At 47.7% G+C, this 24,059-nt stretch overlaps 2 protein-coding genes across 10 annotated transcripts in view; one reads left to right on the forward strand and one right to left on the reverse strand.

Moving 5' to 3' along the window:
• LTO1 (LTO1 maturation factor of ABCE1) overlaps positions 1 to 16,693 on the forward strand; it is a 30,738-nt gene extending 14,045 nt beyond the window's left edge. For 4 of the 8 annotated variants that reach the window (XM_066997211.1, XM_066997214.1, XM_066997215.1 and 1 more), the window contains one exon: positions 16 to 4,765. The gene's annotated coding sequence lies outside the window, so the exon portion shown is untranslated. Of the gene's footprint in view, positions 1 to 15; positions 4,766 to 13,336 lie in introns of those variants that run through there. The other 4 variants (XM_066997213.1, XM_066997217.1, XM_066997212.1 and 1 more) reach the window with 3 other exon arrangements.
• On the reverse strand, positions 3,347 to 22,557 carry CCND1 (cyclin D1). Of its 2 annotated transcripts, XM_048058807.2 has the most exons (6): positions 21,108 to 22,557; positions 20,298 to 20,675; positions 18,551 to 18,766; positions 17,878 to 18,037; positions 12,304 to 12,452; positions 3,347 to 6,754 (listed from the first exon to the last, which is right to left on the reverse strand). In XM_048058807.2, the coding sequence occupies exons 2-6, from the start codon at positions 20,493 to 20,495 to the stop codon at positions 6,599 to 6,601; spliced, it is 879 nt and encodes a 292-aa protein (XP_047914764.1). In that variant the 5' UTR covers positions 20,496 to 20,675; positions 21,108 to 22,557; the 3' UTR covers positions 3,347 to 6,598. The 2 variants fall into 2 exon arrangements, with proteins under 2 accessions (XP_047914764.1, XP_047914763.1); XM_048058806.2 differs by lacking the exons at positions 20,298 to 20,675; positions 21,108 to 22,557 and adding an exon at positions 18,924 to 19,252.
• Positions 22,558 to 24,059: the final 1,502 nt, after the last annotated feature.

Consider the following 24,059-nt stretch of genomic DNA (forward strand, 5'->3'; position numbering starts at 1 on the left):
TTCTTTCTTTTTCAGTTCATGCCAGTTTAGTCAGAGCTGAGCAGGTGTAGTCAAAGTCTTATTTGACTGGGCAGTCTTTGGCTTTCAGGTAGGCTTCACAACGTGATGGACGTGTTAGCAGGGAAGATTGTACTGACTGACTGTTCCTTAGTGTGCATTGTGAATGTGAGAGAGTATGATCTGTTTCTGTCCTCGAGTGTGCAGACTGATGTTCGGTTTCAGAGATGGGTTGCTACATGAGTGTTTTATTTACCTGAAATAAACATAACTGTTGTATTTCTTCAAGGGTATTACAAATGAGAAGGTAGTATAAGCCTTAAGTAAAGTGAGAAGAGAGATGAAATCCGCACGAATGGAATTATTTTTTTTCACACTGTGTAAGAGGCAATACCTCTAGCAATCACTAAATACAACCTCCTGCATCTAGAGATGCAACTTTTTGAGAGGTAAAGCTGCTAGTATTAATCCGTGGACGGTAGTGACTGCTCCAAAAAAAATTGAGACTGTTCTGTGTAGGAATTGGTGCTCTGAAGACCACATTAAAACCTTTCTTATATAACACAGGAGTTCAGTGGAAGTGTGCACAGCCTGTGCCCCAGGAGCAGACCATGCACTGCGGGTGGTGCCTCTGCATCAGCAGGGCACGTGCAGAGTTAAGATGCTGTGTCTGTGCCTTATTCCTGATACACTGCGAGCACCCAGTCTTTCTGCCAGTAGTTCCCTCTTCAGGTAAGAGCACTCATGAAAATTATGGCTACTTAGTGATTTCTTAGTATGGCTATGCAAATGCTAATGGGATCATCAAGAAACTATTTGTTTTTGTTATTAAATGTCTATTGTGTTAAAGAAGCAGAAGGGTAACTTCTGCCTTGCTCCCACGTTTGTATTCCTTGAATCAAAAGAGCAAAGTCAGAAGTCTGGCAATCCTTATGTTATCAGTGCAATCCAGTCAAAAAATTTGCAATCCCTTTCTCATTATTATATAAGAATATTGTGGGGGAACTCAGTCAAAAGCCAGATGGGAATCTTATATTTGTCATGCTGCTGTAACTACCATTAGCAGGTATGTTTGACGGATCATAAAAACGCCGTGTTTGTCTGAAAAGATGAATTTCCCATAAAATTATGTTGGTGTGAATTCATCATAATGCCATCATATATAGCTTTACGGCCTTTGTCCCATAGTAGCTTTTCAATGCCACTGCTAGGAATCTTTATCAGAGTATCTAGCCCACACACCTGGGTCATTTCTATGGTCCTTTGGGTTAGTAGCTTGAAACTTCACTTTCTCTCCTATGTTATGAAGTTTTCCATCACTTAAAATGCCAAATACGCTTGCCTGTAAGTGGATTTCAAGTTTTTACATTTAACAGACCTTTTTTATTGTTTAATAAAGAATATGTGAACTTAATGTTTAGTAAAGGTACAAGCTTTGTCAGTCTGAATTCAGCAGTGGAATTGAGGATGTTTTGGGGAAATTTTTGGAGGTTTTTCTACGTATGTTTCTCAATCTGATGTTAATACAGTATTTTTCCTGTAAATGAGCTAGAGCATAGCCTAGCTGAATGTGCATATTTTTTACAGCCTATAGTAAATTGTTTTTCTTGCTACATTCTTGTCCTGTCCTTTCCAATGTGAATAATATTGGCACAGTTCACCCAACATTCAAATTTAGTAGGCTGCATTCAGAGATGGTGTTTAAGAGAAGGAAAATGTAAGTAACAGAGCTGACTGTAGGCTTAAACCTGTTCAAGGCACAGAATAACCTGTCAGTTTAATAGATTAAAAATACTTATAGAAAAGGCAAAAACCACTTAACATGTTCAACAAAATGCGGGTTGAAATTTCTAATTATTTTTTTTCAGCAAAGAGCTTTTTGTCCCAAATCAATATTGTATGTATGTCCTCAGTCAAAATATTTGAAATTAGAAAGGTTGGTAATCAGTGATACAAAAGCCTTTTTCCTATTCTTTCCTTAAAACATGCTGAAATTTTGCAGAAGACTGATACGAGATCTGTGTGGGGACAAAAATGAGGTTTTTGTCCAATTTAAGCTTCAGCTTGATCTGTATTTAAAGTCACTATAAATCTTGTTTTAAATCGTCTTTCACTGCTACATGAATCTGCTTCAGTGGCCTGCCTGTGTAACTTGACCATATAGAGGAGGTCCCCATGTCTAATGGACAAAATTACGGACCCACTATGTACCAATAGGAACCTGCCCATCTGTGAGTTTAGGCTAGGCCACGTGGTTTAGGTTTCTGTCTGAAATGGCTGGGAAATCGACAAGCTTAATACAGGCTCAGCTGCAATTCTTCCGATACAGGGGGCTTCCCGTCTCTTGGTAACTGCACTAGGACAAGCTGATTTAGCACTAGACTGTGTCCAACATGCTCGTGTTAATTTATGAGTTTTCATTTTTCATTTTGTTTACTGTAGCTATTGCATAGAATCAGTTGTTCTGTGAAGTTCAGGCAGTGGGAAACTCAGAAGGCAGATAAACAGGTATCTGATCTGAGAGACAAGCACTCGATATTTTACGTGTTGTTTTTTTTTTTTTTTTAGCCAATAATGACATCACGTTTTCATAGAGTAAATAGTCAATACATAGGTTAAAAGCTTGACCATTCACCACGAAGAATATGCTGCTTCTGGTGTGTCCAGTTGTTGCAATTGGTAACATGCATCCCATTTACACATTTGGGACACAGGTTGTAAGTTTTTCTCATTTTGTTTTTATAAGTAATCATATGTAATTACTGTTATATTTTTGTCCTTCTGAAGTCCAGTTCTTTACGTATGTTTAGTAGCTCTTAATTTTTTATTACCTTAGTGATGGAACAGTAAGAAGCGTAAGCTCTGTAAGAAGTACGGGGAAGGAAGATAAAGCTGTTTAACTTTACTTCTTTTAAAACTATTTTCTGTTAAGGTATTCTAGGACACAAAACCTTGCACTGATAAATAAATACAGACAAGCATTCTGTACCAAACACCTACTTTATTTCACCTTTTATTAAAAAGAACCACCAAATGGTATTTTACTCTGAGTAATTACCTTAGATGTTTAAAATAACCTTAAGCAAATACTTGTTTTGCTTTTTTAAAATACACATTACCGTGACAGCCAGTCACCTACCCATTTCTAAAAAACACCTACACTTTCCTAAAATAATGATAGAAAATTTTCAGCATTGCAACTATTAAAGCACGGAGAGTCAAAATGAGAAAATGTCATGTGGCTTACTCATTACATTAGGTAGTTACTACCATTCAGCATTCATGAAAGTAATAAAAAGACACAACAAGCAGACACTGGGTTTTACCAATTTTATTTCTAGACTTTAGGTTGTTGGTTTTTTTAAGATTTTTTTTTTTTGCTGGAAACTTGTCTGTTACAGGTCTGTTGGTGAAAATGTGCATTTCAGACCAGTGATGCCAATAAGTACAATATAAAAATGTACAAATCTGAATTGCTTGCTTACTACAGATTGTTATAATAATGTGACAAATAAAGCATCTCTGTTGGCACATGAACCCACTTATCTGGATTTGGCCTTTTAGTACATACAATATTTAAAGAATTTTGCAGTACACACTGCCACTCAGTGTAACACATAATATAACTGACAACCACTAACTCAGTAATCACGTTTGGTTCAGAGACACAGAGATGCCACGAACAGAAGTGTTTTATGAGGTAAGCAGTAAATGTTCCTGAAATTTGGACAGAATGTATCCAGTCCTCCTGGGTCCTGCGACTGCTAGTAGCATTGCAATGCTTTGTTTATGCACTATGTAGGATCTTAACTGCATTTGCCTCAAAGAGTTCTAATTCTGTTTTGGTTTAGCAGCATACAGGCAACAGCTAGATTATTCTTCAGCATACAACTCTGTTAGCTGGCTTATTTATGAGATTTACAGGCTTTTTAAATTAGCATTATGCTATAATTAAAAAAAAAAAAAACAAACAAAAAAAACCCTAGTATATCATAACAGATTAAACACACAAAATACTTAGAGTTCCAGAAGATAACCTATCATACCAAATGATGTGTCCCAATTGATGGGAAAACACATCAGGTGGCATACAAGAGTTATATTATAATGCACCTTTCATATATCAATTGTGGCTAATAACACAGCTTAAAACTACTATGATAATAAACCCCAGATCAGACAAAGAATCCAGCTTTATAAAATGCGCAACAACAAAAAAACTGACATTACTTGATCTTCTGAAATGTCTGCCGTTTTTAAATTAATGCAACCTAGTTGCAAATCGCGAGACCCATTCAGAATAACGTTCGATGCATTTCCATTTGCAGTAGAACTATGAGGCACTGTGTACGAACATTAAAACCTGGTCTAGACACGGTTAACTGAAGTATGAGGTATTGTGAAACAGGAACCTTTTTGGAATAGAGCAGTAATCACATTAAGTAAAAATTGATCACATAAAAAATCTACAAAAAAAATGATGTCAATAATATAATTTTCTATGAGAAAATTAAAACCTATAACATGGCAGTATATGACATTGTATAACAAAAAAAAAACTGATCCACAAAATAGCAGCAAAACACAATGACAAAGATACAGAAAAGCAATGTTAATTTTTTTTTTTTCAAACCATGCTGGGAATTTATCCATAGCAGCTCAATAAAAATGGAGCATCCGCTCCTATTCTTTTCTCTTTTTCTTTTTTTCTTTCTTTTTTTCTTTTTTTCCTTTTCTTTTTTCTTTTTTTTTTTTTTTTTTTTTTTTACAATCAACACCTTAGCGGCAGTTTTCTCACATACATTTCACCATCACATTCTCCTCGAGCATCAACTTCAACAGCTATGTCCACGTCCCTTCAGCTACTTCCTAAAATAATAATAAAAAGATACATAGCCAAGATGTGCAAATTTTCTATTTGTAGCTAAATAAAAAAAAGGGGGGGGGCATATACTGGAATAAGAACTTCTTTCAAGTACTCCAATTTTCGTATCTATTAACTATGGCGTTTTTTTCATGGTTAGACTGCTACTGAAAATGTATAAGGGGCCAAATAGACTGCTTTGTTTTGGGTTTGTTCTCTGAAGCGTGTCCTTTTTTCTTTAATAAGCTGTGTTAAAACTGCAACATCAAGGGTAGAAAGATTTTTTTTTAAAAAAGGGGCGATTGCATTATTTTACAAATCATACTGGCCTTACGAACATCCTCTGCAATAAATATTCTTTTTAGCCTTAACTATAAATTATATATTTTAGTGTTTAAAAACCTTCAGTTGTAAAACATCTAGAGACAATCCTTAAACTATGTGTCCTATATGTGAACCTTTAAGGCCCCTAATTTATAAAAATGTGTTGGCACCAAAGGATTTCTAAACTTCAACTTTTCTATAGAAAAGGATAGGAAGATATCCTGGCAATTCGTGAATGCAATTTCTCTCACTGGAACGCAACCTTCGGAAAAAAAAATTCACCTTTCCTCTAACACCATAGTTAAATGCACTTGCCTTGCAATTCCAAGTTTGCGAACAAGCACTTAATATATTTCCAAACCATTCCATTAAAAAAAAATTCCCACACAATAAAAGAATGTATTTCCTATATCTAATGGACTGAAAGTGCTTTGAATGGAATGGTTTTAGAATATTACAAACAAAAACAAAAAAGACTAAACTGTGGATTGAACCTGACCATAATTAGGCTGAATATCTGCGGGGTCAGACCAGCATTTTTACACAGGTAACTACAAAAATATGAAGATTACAAAAATATAATATATTATGTCACTATTTCGGTTTCTCTTTATAATAGAGTATCGTATGAGTAGTACATTGGCCTTTCCCAACAATGCTAAGCTGGAACCCTACAAATGCACAGGCAATCCACAGGCACACATACACACACACACACACACACAAAAAAAAAAAAAAGATTAACATATAATAATGCTGTATACTAACATACACTAACTTATGGGTTACGTTAACCATTTATAAGGTGAAGAGGATAAAAAAAAAACTAAGGAAATAAAATAAACATTTACAGATGAATTATAAAGTGACTAAATGCATAAGCAAGCAAGATACAGAAAAGCCTAGAACTGCGTTAAAGCTATGCTTTTTAAAGAAAAAAAAAAGAATATTTCATTTACTATCTAAAAAAACCCTCTTCTACTTTAAAAATGGTTGGTTGGTTGGTTTTATATGTAAGAAATCAAATCTAATACCTCCCCTGGAGACATTTTGTGTGTTAATGCCTATTTTTACAACATACAGACAAGAACACTTTAATATAAAAACTAGTTGATTATTATTGTATAAAATCCTCTATTTTTGTAGCACAAACCCCTGGGGGTAATGCAAATACTATTTTTTTCTTTTTTTAAGACAGTTTTTGGGGTATTTTTTGTTTATTTGTTTGTTTGAAGTCACAGATGGAAGGGAGACAGAGCAAGAAAAAATATAACAAGACGGGTTTTCCCTTCTGGTATAAAAATGTCCTGGAGAAAAGGGTTTCTGGGGGGGAGATCCTGATGCTGATTCCTTCTCAGATGCCCTTTCTTTGTCTGCTTCTCTTGCCAAGCAAACCCATTAGAAGAAGTCCTCTTAAATGTTCACATCTCGCACATCAGTAGGTGTGCAGGAAAGGTCTGCTTCATCCTCTACAGTCTTTGTTTCTGAAGATACGTTGTGCTGCTGTGCCTGGCGTAGACTGGATTCAAGGAGGGATTCAATCTGTTCTTGGCAGGCTCGTAAACAATCCTAGAGAAGAGTAAACGGAAGGAGAAAAAAGACCCAGGGTCCTTTAGAAAAATACTAAGATCACAGACCACGTACCATTTCTTGAAAAGCCAAGAGAAATACAATGACGTTATCTGGGAGGGCAGCACACTCAAAGGAGTGCGGGAAGAGCAAGAGAAACACTTAACTAGTGAGAGCACTGGATGAGCTACCCAAATTTCTGCAGGGTGCTAGCCTGGATCCCGCCCTCAGCAGCTAACTCCTGCCATCTATTTCATGGTCAGTGCAAGTGTTCTCCATACATGGCCCTCTGGACAAAGGACAGCTGTCAGTTTGCTCTTAGTCTCAGCACGTAAGGCTACAGGAACACGATGAGCACTCCGCTGCCATCACACAGGCACTAGCTTCCCTGGCAGGACCTTGGCACAGCAAGATGTAGCTCGCTTGTTGGAGCTTTACTGCAGTGCTTCTTGCCTGGGCTGTTAACTTGCGCAGTTACATGCAAGTCCAGTCATACCATCTTTTACCTCAGTCTTTTAGACCTTTCAAAAATATAAGCTCTCTGACTGGACAGCACTGTGAATCGAATCGTAATTAAATGAACGGAAAAGACATAAACTGGGCTGGAGTCAGGGCTGGTCCAAGTATTGCTGATTCCGTCATGATTTCTACTTTTACTGCAAAAAAACCACTTCAGTAGGGCACTCTATTAGAAGTGATGGTCATAAACGGTGGTTTCTCCAGGCTGAGGTCTGATGATATAAAGTTCTTAGATAGAAGTGCCATATATATATATATATTTGTATTTAGATCTACGCGCCCAAAGTTGCCAGCCAACCACTACTATCTACAGCAGTAGGCAGCTCAGGTTAGCTGATTTCTAACTCAGAAGGCATCTGAGCAGAACATAACCGACCGTACAACCCCAAACTGGAGAGATCTAGAAGCACCACTGACCGTCTTCATAACCGTGCATTATAAAGTGCTGCCAAGCTTTCAGTTTGCTTCTGCATTCACCTTGACAGCTCAATTTGGGTGAGAACTTTTTTCCACTCATTTCACAACCGGTTTCTCAGCCCTCAGTGTCCACACAACCCTGCCAAGTGCCCGGGAGGGTGCAAGGACCTCGCTGTTGCACCCACTTCAGCCTGAATTAAAAGCACCAAGTGCCCGGCACGATCAAGTCTCCTGTGGGAAAAGGGAAAACTTCCCCAGCCATTAGAGCATACCCAGAGTAGGTACAGCCAATTCTACCCACTGGTCCACAGCAATGAAACCTGGAGAAAGCCTGCTAGCTCAACCTGTCCAACTTTCTGCACATTACGGCTGTGTTCCTCAGCGCCACATACATCCATTGCAAGGACACACAACTGGTGCCTCAAACAGGCAAATCAATCACACTACATTTTGCCAAAATTCCTCCAGCGTGCTGTTTACTCCTATCTTTACAACAAACATCATATGCTTTTTCCCAACATATTTAACTCTGTGTACTAAGGACTTTGAAGTTTCCTTTAAGTATTGCCTTTTCTGATTTAACCTATGACATGTGTTAGCCCTTGCGGTGAACCCAGTCTTCCATGATAAATTGCCGTCAAAAGTGTTAGGATGTGCATGACTGAGAATGAATGTTGTTTTCCTGAGAGGGTGACCTGCCTGCTGTTTTCTTTATTTCCCAGTTTCAATTCTGCCTTCATTCAGAGGCTTCTTGTGTGATCTACCAGCTTTTCACTGATTCCACTACCACAAGAATCTCCTCTGCCACCAATAAGGGCACATGGCATTTGGGGTAAAATAAGATTAGAAACCCAAGCAAACAATTCTCCGCAAGTCCTTTCTGAGAGAGAGGGAGGTTAATCCTACCTCTAAGCAGATCAGACCATCAGTTACAGCTCACTGAAAACACATAACCTATGACCTTTTCTGGTTTAAACCCTAGTGTAATATTTCCTCTTGACAGAGACACACAGCGTTTTAAATGACAAAAAGAAACGCCTCATATCCTAGAGTCATGATGCCTTTGGCTCCTACATTCCTCTGGCCTCCACAGTAAGATCTCTATGAAGTCCCTTCACCCTGTCGCAAGATATGACAGACCAGTCGTGACTGCAAGGCTCCTACTCGTGCATCCTGCAGCATGTACCTCAGTCGCACTTGGGTGTATCACACAGTACGTGAATAGAGGTTTGGGGAGATTTTCAGTTTTACAAATCCAGGCACTTCTGCAGATAATTCTGTTATAACGAGGTAGTGTGCCAGGGTTCCAAATTGAAAGCCAATTTATTTTCAGACCAAAGCAAATCCCGTTTTTGGTTTGGTTTGGTTTTTAATGCTATTTGCATATAGCATGTTTGAGCTCTGAAAACTCAAACCATTCAAAAGGATTTCTTTAAATTACCTATTCTTCTTCTCCCTCTGGACTCCAATCATGAATAATTACATAGGACTACATAATTTAAAGGTAATTTTTGACCACAGCTTTTTTTTTCCTGTGAGATTCTCAGAGTACAGCCTGTTATAACTGTATTTTTGTAAAACAAAATCCTTACAATTTATTATGAACTGTAGTCTTATGTTACAGATGACTGAACTTTTTTTTTTTTTTTAGTGTTTTAGGCATTTTGGTTCAAATCATTTTTTATTCAGATAACTAACTATTAGATGAGTAGTTTGTCTACAAGAATCTTAGAACTAGCAAAAATAACTGCAAAATATAAAATTCACTGTGAACAATTTAATGAAAGCTTTTTCATTCTTAGCAAGAATACTTCTTAACACAGAAAAGCAAATACTAAACTTGTGCATTATTCTGATAACTTCTCCCAACAACTTTTCTGCTTCACTACCCAAATTTTCAATGCCCATAGTTTGTTCAAGGTCATAAACCCTTCCTGGATTAATTAAGCTCCTCAGTGAAAAAAAAAAAAGAGAAGAAAAAAAAAAAAAAAAAGACTAGACTTGCTAGCTTAACTGATGTGGTCAAATACCTTTAACACACAAGACATGATCAGACTCCAGGGTCAGATACACTAAAGGAAACAAACAACAACAAAAAAGAAGCTGCTTGGAAATCCTTTGTTACTGCCTGACCCGTTCTGGATAACAAGCACATGTCTGAAGGTGCCTCTGAGTAGGGGCAGGCAGGAGACGAATTCCAATGTACTAACAGACAGCATGGAAACCCAATCTAATCTAGTTTAGCAAATTTCTGGCCTGGAAATGAATGTCAGGTAAAATTCAATCTGTTTGGATGATGGGGTCAAGAATAGAATGATGGAAGACAGCCCAAGACTTCTAATTGTGATTATCTGACTTCTAATTACCCCTGATCAAAGGCAAAATGGGAAATTGGACTCCTACCAATGTAAACATGAACCATAAAGGAATTCCAATCAGGTGATATTCATTTTACTTTAGATTCAGCTTCCTTTGAGACTAAAGGTAAAAAAGCGTAATTATGTAACCTGAAATCCAACAGACCAGCTGCTCTAGCTAATAGATAATCTGGGAGAATGTTAGCCATGTTGTTAATAAATGCATGCTCCTAATATTTCAAGACAATCCAATAGAAAGCGTATTCAATCGTGCAGTCTGACAAGTGGAACCATCACCGTGGAGTAACAAACTTCATATAGATGCTAGCGAAATAGGTACTACCAACAGCAGAATTACATGGGCTGGTCCCGCAGGGAATTTTGTATGCAGCGGAATCGCCCTACGTATGAAACCGAGCAATTTTCTCTGTTTCAATAAACAGTAGAGAAAGATGATCTACCCTTACTATGTTACAAACACGACAGCATACATGTACATAAGGTAAAGTTTTACGCTGCTTATTTTCTGTAGTAACATACACAGAAACCCTTACACTTCTAACTCTAGCTGCTCTAACACATAAATATATTTAGCAATAAAAGCTGGAAGGGAGTTACTTCCTTTCAAAGCTCTTAGTTTTAAGTTCAGGTCATACAGATTGTGACCTTACAATGACACTGGACAATAAAAAGAAATAAGCATTGATTCTCTTCTTGCTAAAACTTCTTTTTCTTTTAAAAGAGCTCTGTCATCAACTAAGTCAAGTCATATAAGGACATGCTCTTGTTCTCCAAGATGTGAGAGAATTAATTTATTTCAGTGCTCTCTATCAGGAATGGTTAAGTAATACTTTTGTTTGAATCAGGTACTATCAGTACTGATAGCAAGCCTAGTATTTTTCCCCAGTACCTGCTTCAAATATCTAGCACTGGATAGAGGCCAACCATACACTCACGTATCTACTCTGTTCACAAACTCACTAAAAGTATTACGTGTGCCTACCAAACTGAGCAGCAGGATATTTACAGCATTTGATTTCAGCATTTGAAGTTCCTACAGTATTTAACATACCAGCACTGGATCCATACTGCTTTAGCTGCAGTAATCTAAATAGCAAAAAATAACATGCCAAATTCTGAAGCATGGTAAAGGTGATCAAAATAATAGTCTGTGACACGGTATTTGTCAGCAGTTGTTTCACATAGCCTAACGTAAAATACTCTTTTGTGAGTAATTCATTATGATGCATTTGTCGTTCCACAAATCACTCAATCCTGTCAACAAAGTCCAATTACACAAAACTAGTTTTGAAGGGTCTGGACTAATACAGCTCTCTATGTATTTAAATTATTAACGTGTAAAATAATTTAACAGCATCTCAAAGGTTCTGCCGCTAACCACAGAGTTGTCTTTATTTGACTCATTGTCCAGCGCTTGGAGACCTCACAAGAACCTTTTTAAAGCATCTATTTATTGGTCTTCCACATTGTTACAAAACAAAGCTCAACTCTGCCCCAACTTCACACACCATTATGACATGGATCATTGACTTTAGGTCTTCCTTGTAGGCTCCCTTCCTGGCCCATTCACTCATGAAAGGTTTATTGCTCACTAGTTACTGATGTGCATCTCCTGGAAGCCGCAGGGCAAAATGAGAGTCCTGTGAGGACCATCTACCTTGTCAGAAAGTCGTGGGACAAACATTTGTTCCAAAAAGGAATTCAATACCAGCTACTGTGCAGGTCTAGCACGTAATAAACCAAATTAGATCATTAGAACTCTTTTAAGAAGGGCTTTTTCACACCACTTGGCACAATAAAAGGCCTCAAGAATGGTCAAAGATAAGGTCAGAGATACGAGGTCCATTTATTGCAATCTTAGTAACTATTTCCTCGCCTTATTTTAAAAGTTTTGTTTTACACAGACTGCTGGTTTCATTACCTACAAGCAAATACAGCTTCTGCAATTGTTCAGAATCAGTTCAGGGTTTCCTTTGCATTGTCAGATACACCTCTCACGAACATCAGAGCTGGATGTGGCACTCCTATCAGTGAACTGCAACAGTGTAATCACTGATTATTAATGGCTATAACAACGGCTAAGTAACTAGGACGAACAAAAGCGAACACCTTCAAAAAAACCCGCTCTGAGGTTTGACCTTTATCAAGATTTACTGCCCGATTAGCTACTACGCAGCAAGCAGACATTCATTCTTAAACTCTAAGGCGAGAGATCAACTGAGAAGAGTCACTTACCGGATCACATTTGATAACTTGTGATAGGAAATGTGTGAGGCATTGATAGGAGAGGAAAGTGTTAGTGTTCCCCAGATGCAGGCCTTGTACAGCTGCTACCACGCTGCCAGCTGCGATCATGGAAGGTGGGTTTGAAATAAATTTAACATCTGTATGAAGAAAGAAGAGGGAAAAAAAAAAAAAACTGAAATGATTGCTTTAAGAGAAGCCTGCCCATACACATACGCTCCCCTCTACCAGCGTGGCTTCAGCTGCCAACTGTTGCATCCAAAGGAAGGGAAATGGTGAGCAGAAGCTGCCTCCTGCTACGCACCGTTACAGGCCCCAACCTGCAGACACTCAGCCACGTGAGCAACTGTGCTGGAGTGAGTAGCCCTGCTTAGCACGAAGCCTGGGAGGCCATCCATCGCCTCCAGGGATTTTTATCATAAGCAGGGCCCCCATTCTTCAAATATTAAAATACTTTACTCATACAGATAATGCCAGCAGGGTCAACAGCGCTATATATCGGAGAGAACCTGTGCTCGCGTGGTCAGACCCTAGGTACGCTCTAATCAGGAGTCCTCGGGCCCTTCAAAGCGGAAACCTTTGCACTGACATTGAAAGGAATATAGCTTTAATGAACAGCAACATCGACAAAAAGAAAGAAAGAGAAAGACTGCTTAACCCTGTCAGGAGGCAGATAATCCATATTTAAATTAAGGTTTCATCTTAAAAATGCTTTGTCTCAACCTAGTCTCTTGTCAGTGGCTGCCATCCATCCTGGCAACAGGGATTTAATGTAAATGTGGCATAACTAAGTGACGGGGGTCCCAAGAATTGGCGGACAATCAGTTACATTCTGATGTGACACCATGCTGACAAGAGGCTGGGCCCCCTTCCAGACGGCATTGCTGTAGGTCTCTCCACAAAGCCACTCCCATGATTCCTTAAGGGGCTATCTCTGCCATTTAGCATGTTTTTGGTGTGTGTGTGTGTGTGTGTGTTTTTAATAAGAATAATCCACATTTTAATGCTAAGACTCTTTCTGCAGAACAGGAATGCGTTTGATCCGTGGCAGCGTACACCTTGGAGGAGAATCGGAAACAAAAGGAAATAAGTGGCACGAGTAAACATCTAATTTTGTGAGGAAGAAAGGGAAATGCCACATTATACACAAGAACCTGAGATACATTCCTTCAGCTTTTATCAGAATACAACTTCCTCTGGGTCGAAAAAATATAAACCATCTGTCAGACCCTTGAATGAAATCAAAGGCATGGACAGCTTAGGGGGCTCAGTGGAACAGTTTAAGTATTAAATCATGCATCTCCTTTATTATGATAAAATAACTTTTGTGTAAATGTTTTACCAGTGAAACTAAAGACTTTGGGACTCTGAAAGTCCTCTCTCTGAATCTATTCAGGTATCTCTGATGCTCCATTGAAGCCCAGACTGATACCCACCTTCAAAAGGGCATTTCGCCCCACGTTCCATGAACCTTCAAAATTAAAACCAATACAATTAATGGTGGCCAAACTCTTGTGATGCACTGCAAGCTACAAGGCAAGCTTGATCTAAAGCCATCTCATGTACGCTACCGTGTTTAAAACACACGTAGTTTACCCCTTTTTCCTAATCCACCTATTTCCGGACAGACAAATACACACACCTTCTGGCAAGCTTCTATCGTTTCCCAAAACGAAATAGCTCAGGTCAGTTACTGACAACACATGCATTCCAGAGATGGTCCCCCGGCTGACGTACTGACACACAGCGGCAGGTAGACTTCAGCATTAAGGGGTTTCAGCGGGCAAACGTGAATGCCACCAAGATTCAGGTTCCAGGGGATGCAGCGGCAGCGACTTCACGCCGGTGTTTACTGATTTCCACAAACAGAAGGTGACCAAGATGTGTCAGTTTAAGGGGTCTGTCCTGGCAGGATCACGCCTGGCATTAATATTTGCGTTCTTCTTTTAAATGGAGCAGTAAACAAGAACATGAATTCATAGTCACACCCTCATTCTTTCCAAGGTGGAAAAGTGATAATGAAGTTTAAATGACCAGTTTGTGTCTGTCCCTATAACCACTCCAGACAAGCAGCATGGACTGCCTTTTTGTTGCAACTCAACAAGGAATTATTTGTGGCAGAGGCCACTAATTTCAGCATATTAATCAGGGGGCCCCTCTCGCCTGTAATTGGATGCCCCCAAGTGAAGAGTGTGGCATCATTGTCAGCCTCCATCGCCTCATCTTGCGCTATTGAGCGCCCAGGAACAAGGGGGCTTCGGTGAGATGAATTAGACCTGACACAGCCACAATGGGGTAGGGGGCCCCATCAATTGAAGCACACATCCCCAGTAGCCTATCTGAGACTTCATCCAAAAAGAATAAACAACTTCAGCGTTGTTAAAAAGAGAGAGAGAGAGAGAGGGGAGGGGGAGGAGAGAGAAGAATGCCAGCCACCCTGAAGGGAGGACAAAGCAGGCATATAGGCGCTGCAGCGCTTTAAAAAAAATTCCTAACAAGGCGAGTCACCCCTTTTCCTTTTTAAATGGAGCAGCAATTCCATCCGTCTGGAGAGCTGGGGGCTATGAATGAAAATCTTTTCATTGAGGCAAATCAAAACTGCGAACATAAATCACTTGCTGCAAGATGCAACAGGTTCCAACTGGTCACATACCTTGAGACTCCCAATTTTATAAAGGCCAGAGAATAGGAGAATTGTAACACAGTTGTTTCAAAGGGAGATCTCTCTTTCTCCATCCGAAAGGAGGAAAGCAACAACAATAATAATAGCAATAATAATAATATAAAAGGAGCCCGGTATGTTTTGATAACCAGAGGAACATAATGAAATGCTGAAGCTCCAATATTTGTTGCTATTCATTGTTATGCTTGTATAGAGCTGCAGTTCTCCCTCAACACTGGTCTTAACTTGGGCCAAAAGAGGCCTGCTTCCTTTTGAGCTCTCCCTGCCTTGCTCGGCCATGCCAAAGCCCCATTCATTAAGCTCAATTATGTGTTAACTTCAAACAACCCCTGGTAATTTTTTTTTCTCTTTTTTCTCCCAAACCTACCACAGCACAAAGACATCCTTTGGTGAAAATGGATTTCTCAAAACTAAACCAAATCAAACAAATCCACTTCTACTAGCCAGACAACTGAAGAGGGAGCTTAGAAGGAATTCCCCTCAACTTCACCTTGCAATGTAACCTTCTCTTTCTGGAGCAAACACGCATGCACACCCATCCACGAACACTTCCACAGCCTTCGCCTTGCTAAGCCAACTGGCCGAGGTTTTATTTTCTAAGCAAGCATTATTTCGCCGCCTCTTCTTACGAGCCCCTCCTTTGGTGGAGGACGCAGGCTGTACACTTCAAGCTGAGGATATACTGCGCTTGCCCCCGAGGCCACTTCAGCGAGTTTCACAGTGTTTTCAGTGGACTTTGGATTGGGCCCCGCAGCATCCAGGCAGCACAACGCATTTGCAGTCCATCTAGGTTCATTTTGGCAAAGGGAAATACAACACAACCCAGCAACAGCAAAGCAAAGTCCAGATGCTACTTAAGCCACATGTTATCTTCACTAGCCAACAAAGAAGTCATGAGGAAAGCAAGAGGTAGAGAGAATCCTGACATCCAAAAATAACAATAAAAACACAGAGCCTAGTGGCAGCCTTCCTGAGCGCTCTTTCCCCAGGCAGTATTCCCAACTTCAGTAGGGAGCCGAAGAGGGCCCCAATTCTGGTGAGCTCAGCGCTGTTTTTTTAAAAGCTCAGTAAAACTCCCAGAACATGGTTCTCATTTACTGATCCATTCTCCAGCTGCGGTGTGTAGCAGTGTTAAATAAAGGCTCTGGATGTGCTTCCTAAAAGAAACATAACAACACCGACAGTAGATCAAAGTACTGGACTCTTAGCAAGTCTCCAACCTTTGAACTACTCTTGTTTTCATCCCTGTCATTGCCAACACAACAACCTAGGTTAAACATGCCCATATCCAAAGGGGAGGCCAGGTAGCTGTTCTTTTTAGCAAACGGCTGAGGTGGTGTCAAACTTAGCAAATTGCACCTTCAGAGTCCCAGCGGCCTTATCTGGTAGAATCTGTCATGGAGAGTAGGTCCGATTTTCCCAAAATGTTGCTGCAGGTAGTTTGAAGGCTGTTTGAAGGTTGCAGTGCTCCGAACACGGAGCATTACTGCAGGCAATCTAACTTGGGAGCTGCCCGCTGCTCGGATGTTAGCCCCAAGATGGAGAGCAATGCCAGTGTTTACAGATGTCTCCGTTAGGGTTTGGTTGTTCTATCTTTAGGCTTTGCAGGAGGGCTGATTCTGTGAAATTGACTTCTTCTTCCGAGTGCCTGCAATCTTTCTTCAATCTTTTTTTTTTTTTTTTTTTTTTTTTACCAAATCCATCTCTGGAAAATAAACTACGCAGCGTTAATTGGGTTCACTGACCGCACACATCCCAACAAGGTTTTCAAGTGCGGACACCGCATGTCCGAATGCAGGCTCGATCTCTTTTTTAGTACAGCTGCTACTGAGCATTAACATTTAATACAGCGCTGTATCTCCTTTACACTACGTTTTTATCAGTGTTAACAGAGTGTCTGGCATTCCTCTTTACGTGCTACTGCAAAAGAACATTTGCTTTGGCTGCTTCTTCTTCCTTATTTCTTTGCCATTCCTGGATTTGTCTTGTCACACAAAAAGCAAATGCACCCAACACGTTTTGTTTAAACAGAGTATCTTCCCTCTAGGACTTCTTTTGTCCCTGCTCCTCCGCTCCAGCCTGTGGGACGCGTGAGATCTGGCGATCAGAAAGGCTCTCCCAAAACACTTTTCCTTCCCACTTTGCTAGGGTTCAGCGGGTAAAGCCGGTACACGTACAAACACACACACACACTCCGCATGCAAACACGGAACTTCAAAGGAACAGCGCGCGCAGGCACGGTGCCCTTGAAACCAAAGATCAGGCCTCTGCAAACCTGGCCTAGCGAGCGGTCGGAGTCTTTGGCTCCTCTGGAGGCCGCCCCTGCACATGGCTCCAGCTCAGCACGTGGTCAGAGGGGTGCAGATGGCAGGGGCTGGGTCCGGTGCCAGGAAAGCCTCCGCGCCGCGTGGCCCTCCTCCAACCCGCCGCCACGGAGCAGGGGGAAGAGGCAACTCGGAGAGGGAAGTTTTAAAACCCCCACGCAGAGCTATTCACAAGCACAGTCTCCCTCCTCCTTTAAAGGCTGTCTCGAGAACGGATGCGCATGGAGGGATTCCCCGTACAGCCAGCAAGCCTTTTGCAGCCCCTGCACAAATCCTGGCGCGTGAGGCCGCACTCGGTGGCTTGGGGCACGGAGCAGGGGTGCTTCTCACCCCAGCCAGCCAAATGCATTCAGCTCAGAAGAAAAGTATCTCCTGAAAAACTTACCTCTGTGAAGTAATCCACCTTCTGCAAATAACAAGGGCAATAATCGGGGCTTAAACTACCTCCCCGCAGCCCTGGGGGCTCATGGTAGGCCATAGCTACGGGAGGCGTTACGAGCCGGGGGCTGGGCACGTGTAGGGGAGCGACACGCTTTGCTTAACGTGCAGGGCTCATACCTGTAGCGCACAGAGCCACAAAAGTCTGAGCATGTTTACGGATGATCTGCTTGGTGTCCTCTGCCAGAGGCATTTTAGTAAGGAAATGTTCAATGAAATCGTGGGGGGTCATTGCAGCCAGATTCCATTTCAGCTTATTCACCAGCAGCAGCTCCATTTGCTGCGAAAACAAAAGGGAGGAGAGGGGGAAGAAGAGGAGGAAGGAGAAGAGGGGGAAAGCGTGGTTAGCTCCGCTCAGCACCGCACCGGGGCCGCCCCCCGCCACGCCGCCGCCCGGCCGGGGCCGAGCCCCCCTCGGAGCGGGCGGCCAGGGGGGGCCCGGCCGCCCCCCGCAGCTCCCCGGGCAGCGCCGAGCCCCGCGGGGCCACCAGGGGGCGCCCGCGCCGCGCCCAGCCCGGCCCCGGCTCCGGCCCCGGCCCCGGCGGGGGCAGCCCCGCGGGCCGCGGCCTGGGGAGCGGGGGGGGGGGCTCGGCCCGGCCCGGCCCCGCTCGGCCGCCGGGGCCTCGGCATCCCCCAGCTGCGGCTCCCCGGGGCGGGCGGCGGCCGCTCGGGCCCCCCGGGGCGTTGGGGTCCGGCAGCCCCCTCCCGCCCGCCCCGCTGCTGGGGGGTCCCGGCCGGCGTCCCGGGGGGGGGGGGCTTCGTTTGCGCCTGAGGTGCCTGAGCGTGCAATTACCAGTAATTCGTCGGGTCTGATGGAGTTATCTGTGTAAATGCACAGTTTTTCTGCGGTCAGAGGAATAGTTTCCTTCATTTTTGAAGCCACAAACATGCAGGTAGCTCCGAGCAATTGCAAGCGGCTTTTCTTGAGGGGTTCGAACGACAAAAATCTGTCCAAGTAATTCATCGCCAAGGGGAAAACTTCCTCTTCGCACTTCTGCTCCTCGCAAACCTGCAAGAGGGAGAGAGGTCGTTGAGTGCTGAATGCAACGGGGGCGAAAGCCAGGCGCCCTCTGCCTCCCTGCCCCGGCCCGGGCTCTGCAGGGCAAGGCTGGAGGAGGAGAGGGGGGCGCGGGGGGGGCATCGAAGAAAATGAAAGAGAAAGTCACCGGGGACAAAGTCGGGGGAAACGCGGCGTTAGAAACCCGCGGGCGATGCGTGGTGAAAAGGGGGGGAAGCGCCGGGGAGGTTTGGCCCCGTCTCGGCGGCCCCTGGAAGGAACAACGAAAAAGGGGAGAAACGGGCTCGGGCAGGGCGAGGGGAGCCCCCCCGGCTGGGAGCGGGCTGCGGGGCCGGGCTCGCCCCCGGACTCGTTTATTTGGCGTGGGGTTCGCCATCCCCTTCGCCCTTGTGCCGCCGATTCCCCCTCTCCGGTCGAGACACAAAGGTGGCGTCCAGCCTCATTTCCCCAGACGTCATCTTTTCAAAAAATATTTAAAAATATTTAAAAAATCCCCCGGGCTCCGAAAAAAGGCCGAAACGAAGCGGCGGGGGTCCTTTACCGAGCCCGGTGCCGGGGGCCCGCCGGGGGGGCTCCGGGGGGGCTCCCCGAAGTGAAATCCGCCGCCTCCCTCTCCCGCCCCGCGGCGCGGCCGGGCGCGACGCTTCGCAGAGCGAGGCAGGGCGCTGCGCTTTCAAAAATTAATTAAAAATAGATCGCGGGCGCCCAGGGCCGCCGAAAAGGCACGAAAATGTAGCCCGGCTTCTGGGGCTCCCGCCGGGAGCCCCCCCGGCCCCGTCGCGCCCCGGCCCGAGGGCCTTTCCCCCCCGCTTTGCCCGGCCGACCTCGCAGCCGGGCTCGCTGCCGCGGCACAGGCGCGCCGCGGAGGGGGCACCGCGGCTCCGGCCGCCCTCGGCGCCGAACAAAGAAACTTTCACCCCGCCGCTCCCCGGGGGCCGCCGCAGCCCCTCCGGCCGTGCCCCTGCCCGCAGCCCCGGCGGGGTCCCCCCGGCCCCCGGCCCCGCTCCCCCGGCCCCGGCCCCGCTCCCCCCGCCCGCCCGGCCGCCCTTGGCGCGCTCCCCGGGACTTTCTAATTTTCTGCCGATTAATAAACACTTTTTGCTTTGCAATAAAAGAACAAAGATGGCGCGTAATACTGGCACGGGCAGCGCTTGCATACGTGTACAGGGATATTAATTTTAAAGAAACCCCCCGGCAGCGCTCAGCCGGCGGCGCGTCCCGCCGCCCGGGGGCTGCGCGGCGGGGCCGGCCCGGGGCTGCCCGTCGGGCCGGGAGCGGAGGCGGGCGGGGGCCGCCTCCGGCCGCGCTCAGCCCCGGCTCCCCTCGCACGGCCGCCGGCGGAGCGGGGCCCCCGCGGGCAGGGGGTGCGCGGCCGCCCCGCCGGGGGAGGCCCCGGGGCCGCTGCGGGCAGCCCCGGCCCCGCAGCCGCAGCCGCAGCCGGAGCGAGGCGGGCAGCGCCGGGGCTGAGCGCGGGGGGCGAGGGCGGCGGGGAGCGGCGCAGAACCCCCCGGAGCATACAGACCTCCAGCATCCAAGTGGCAACTATTTTCCTCATATATGGCAAGATTTCCTTCTGCACGCACTTGAAGTAGGACACCGAGGGCGAGCAGGTCTCCTCCGCCTTGAGCATTGTCTGCAGCACCCTGTCGTTGAGGAGGTTGGCATCCAGGTAGGCTCGTCGGATGGTCTCCACCTCGCAGCACAGCAGCTGATGTTCCATGTCTGCCTCCTTCGTCTCGAGTCAGTTTTCTCAAGGACTGAGTCAGTCTCTCGCTCGCTCTCTCTCTTCCCCTTCCAGGAGTCCCTTGGATGCTGCTTCTGCTACTGCCGCTACAGCCCTCTGGAGGCTGCAAAACTTTCTAACTTCCAACAAAACTCGTGTATAGTCCCTGTGACGTTACTGTTGTTAAGCAGAGATCAAAGCACGAGAGAGAATGAGAAAGAGAGAGAGAGAGAGCCAAAAGCAAGGGGCAGAGCCCTAAAGCCATCCCATAGGCTTCAAGTCCTTCCCCTTTGCTTAGCTTATAGAGAGCAGGGTTTTAATGCAAATGCAAATGAGACAAGGGCTTGCTTTCTTCAAGGGCAAGGGAGAGGTGGGGGAAACCCAAATTGTCTCTTCAGTGTATCATGCATAATTTTAAAAATGGAGAGAGTTCTGCAGTGGGAGCCAAATGATGAATGGGGCTAGGCCACACACAGGCACACATGGATATAAATACAGGGAGACGTGGTTGGTATTATTTTACGGGGGGCGCCAAGGAGGGGGAGCCGGGCAGCACCAGCGCCTCGCTCTCCCTTATCAATTATCGTGCCTGCCCTCACCGATGCGTACCTGGAATATCTGTCCTTTAAACACACGCGCTCCCGACCTGGACGTGCAGCCTTTGTAGTCGATCCCAAGGGAACAGCTTTCTCCTGTTTCCTCATTCTTCTTTTTTTTTTTTTTTCTCCTCCTCCCCAGCCCCTCGATGATTTTGCTGCGGGTCAGAAATTTAAAGGAGTTGGGGTCTCCCCCCCTCCTGCAAAGACGGTGCTTCGCCCTTCCTTCCTTCCTTCACGCCTCCCCTTTCACTTTCAAGGTTTTACCCTCCCGAAGGGGCACGGGGGTGGCAGGGGACACGGTGATAGCCGACTCAGCCGCGGCGAGTGGCAGCGCACGCCGGGCAGGCCGCGCTCAGCACCCCACCCCCACCGCACACAGCCACCCAGAAGAAAATATCCCAGCAGAGCAGCAAAATGGTGGCCAGGGCTTCCCCCGGCACCTACGGGGAGATGAGCCGGGGGGGGGGGGGTGCCAGCAGCCACCCGTGCCCACCAGGGCCGCCGTGCCGTGCTGCGCCGTGCCATGCGGCGAGGACAGCCTGTCCACGCGTGACGTGCGGCCGCACGGCCCCGCCGTAAATAACTCCCGGCCCCCAGCCCCGCCGGGCTGCCTGTACCTGAGAACGCCTCGCTTTGCTTTGTTTCTGGTAAAAAGCCTCCTTTAAACTACTCCTCGCTTTTCCACGGGCTGATAGGGGAGCTCGGGGCCCACTGGAAAATACCAGAGGCGAAGCCAACCCGGCTGCTCCGCGGGAGAAACGGCTGGGCCCAAAGCAGAGCAGGAAGGCCATGAACAACGGGGGCTCACGCTGCCTTGCGTGGGCCCACCCTGAGCACAGACATCAGCTCCGGGCTGATCCCACCTTGGGGGCACCCACCCGCGGCACGGCGCTCGCCGAAGCGTTGCCGGCGGGCTTTGCGGCGGCGCCGGGGGTCTCACGGCTGCAGCACGCACGCTGCGGGGCCGCGCAGCATCTCCAGTGCATGACCTCGGGGGAAGCGGTGCCAAGGCTCACAGGGCATGTTGGTGCACGGCTGCGTGCTTACGTAACCTCTCTGCACGGAGTATCTGCCCGCCGTCCTAGCTCAGTGCTGTGCGTGACCGCTCGTCTCCATTTTGTCTTCGCCCGCGTGCGAGGCCCACGGAGCTCAGTTCCCCTCGCGCTCGGCAGCCTGTGGGGCCGACCCGGGGGGTTTCTCGGCCGCTCCCCATGCCTGCCCCCGCGCCTGGCTGTTGGCTGCGTACGCGGGACACGCAGCTCTGCTCTCGCAGCGTACGGAGGCCGGGGAGGTTTCGATTTTTAATAAAGCAGCACGTGGTGACCCTGCAGTCGCAGGCCTGAACTCAGCCTGCCCACGACGCACAACTCGGGGATCCCGTTTAGTCAACTCAGGGAGCCCATTTAAGCTCCCAACGCCTCCGGAGCGAGCGGCTGGCTGGGGGCGCCGGCAGGAGCCGCCTCCGGGGAGCGCTCCCGCTGCCTGCCCCCCGCAGCAGCCCGGAGGTGCCCGCAGCCCCGGCCCCGCTGCGGGTGGGTGCCGAGCCCCCCCCGGCCACCCCTCAGGAGCCGGCGCTCCGCTCACACGCGGGGCCGGGGCCGGGGCCGGCGGGAGCGGCGTTGGCGCGGGGCCCGGGGGAGCCCCCGGCGCGGCGCGGGGCGGCGCGGCCGCAGGAAGCGCCCATTAGCACGGGCCAATGGCGGCGCCGGGCTGTTACCGGGCGGGCCGGGCAGATCTCGCCGCCCGGTCCCGCCGACACAAAGGGGACCGGCCCGGGGGGCGAGCGCCGCACGCGCCGCCGCTGGGCTCCCCGCGGGGCTCCGCGGCCCCCGGGCCCTTCCCCGCCCGGGGCCGCCCCGCACCTGCCCGGCCGGGTCCCGCCCCGCCGCTACCTGCCCGCCGGGCGGGGGGGGCGGCGCCCTAACGGCCTCTTAACGGCCTCCTAACGGCCCTCAACGGCCGCCCACGGCCAGGGGCCGGTCCGTCGGACCGAGCCCGGGGCTGTCAGTCAGTCAGTCGGTCAGTCAGTCAGCGCCCTGCCCCGCTGGTAGCGCGCTGGGGCTGCCGGCGGCGCTCGCTCCCTTCCCTCCCGCCCCGGTGCCGGTGCCGGTGCCGGTGCCGGTCCCGCTCCCGGTGCCGGTGCCGCCGCCCCGCCCCGCTCCTCCCCGGCCCCGCCCCGCCCCTCTCCGGCACTTTCTCATGACGTCACCCCGCCCCGCGCGCCGCCGCCGCCTCTGACAAAGGGAAGCCGCGGGCGCGCGCATTCCTGGCGTGCCGCCGGGCCGCGGGCACGCGCCTCCCGCCCCTCTCCCCCGGGCTGTCGGGAGCGCGCCTCCCTGCCCGCGCACCTGCCGGCGGGGTGCCACGGGCCGCTGGCCGTGGGGGCCGGGCGCTCGGCCCCGCAGCCCCCCGCCCTGCCCCGCCCCGCCCCGCCCCGCCCTGCCGCCCCCGCCCCGGCAGCGCACCGGCCCCGCGGCGACGTGCGGGTTCTCGCTCACCCGGCTTGGGCACAGGGGGAGAGGGGCCTCTGTCAGCACCTGGTGCCCGGCGAACGCGGGCTGGATGCTCTCGGCTTTGTGTTGACTGCAGGAGCGGTCCCATCGCTGGGGAGCCCGTCTGCCTGTGTGGGAGTGCCTTGGAGCAGGCTGTTGGATGTAGGTGGGGTGGCCGCGGGGACCCGCAGAGCGTGCCTCTTACCGCTCCGCGTCCTCTGTCAGAGGCTGAGAAGCGAGGCTGAGGAGCGAAGGACGCCTGCTTCGCCAGGAAGCGGTGCGCCGGGCGCTAGGAGTGACTAAGGACAGGATTTGGGATATCCCGCCGACAGAGCTGCGGTTAGGGCAGCAGTGACAGGAGATCCTCTTTAGCACCTGGAGGCCCACGAGCAGCTCCTGCTGTTTGAGCAGCCGGCAGCATGGCGGTCCCAGCGGGAGGAGCGCCGCGCTGCCCGCTCGGGGACACCCGG

This window comes from Anser cygnoides, chromosome 5 (assembly GCF_040182565.1).
Source record: "Anser cygnoides isolate HZ-2024a breed goose chromosome 5, Taihu_goose_T2T_genome, whole genome shotgun sequence".
Taxonomy (NCBI): domain Eukaryota; kingdom Metazoa; phylum Chordata; class Aves; order Anseriformes; family Anatidae; genus Anser; species Anser cygnoides.

Excerpts from the sequence above, each read along its gene's own strand:
- CCND1 (XM_048058806.2), bottom strand. The coding sequence starts at position 19,151 with ATGGCGAACCCCACGCCAAATAAACGAGTCCGGGGGCGAGCCCGGCCC. Across the intron at positions 12,453-17,877 it reads TGTGGCTCTGTGCGCTACAG|ATGTTAAATTTATTTCAAAC; the intron begins GTATGAGCCCTG and ends TTCTTCATACAG. Across the intron at positions 6,755-12,303 it reads AAGTTATCAAATGTGATCCG|GATTGTTTACGAGCCTGCCA; the intron begins GTAAGTGACTCT and ends ACTCTTCTCTAG.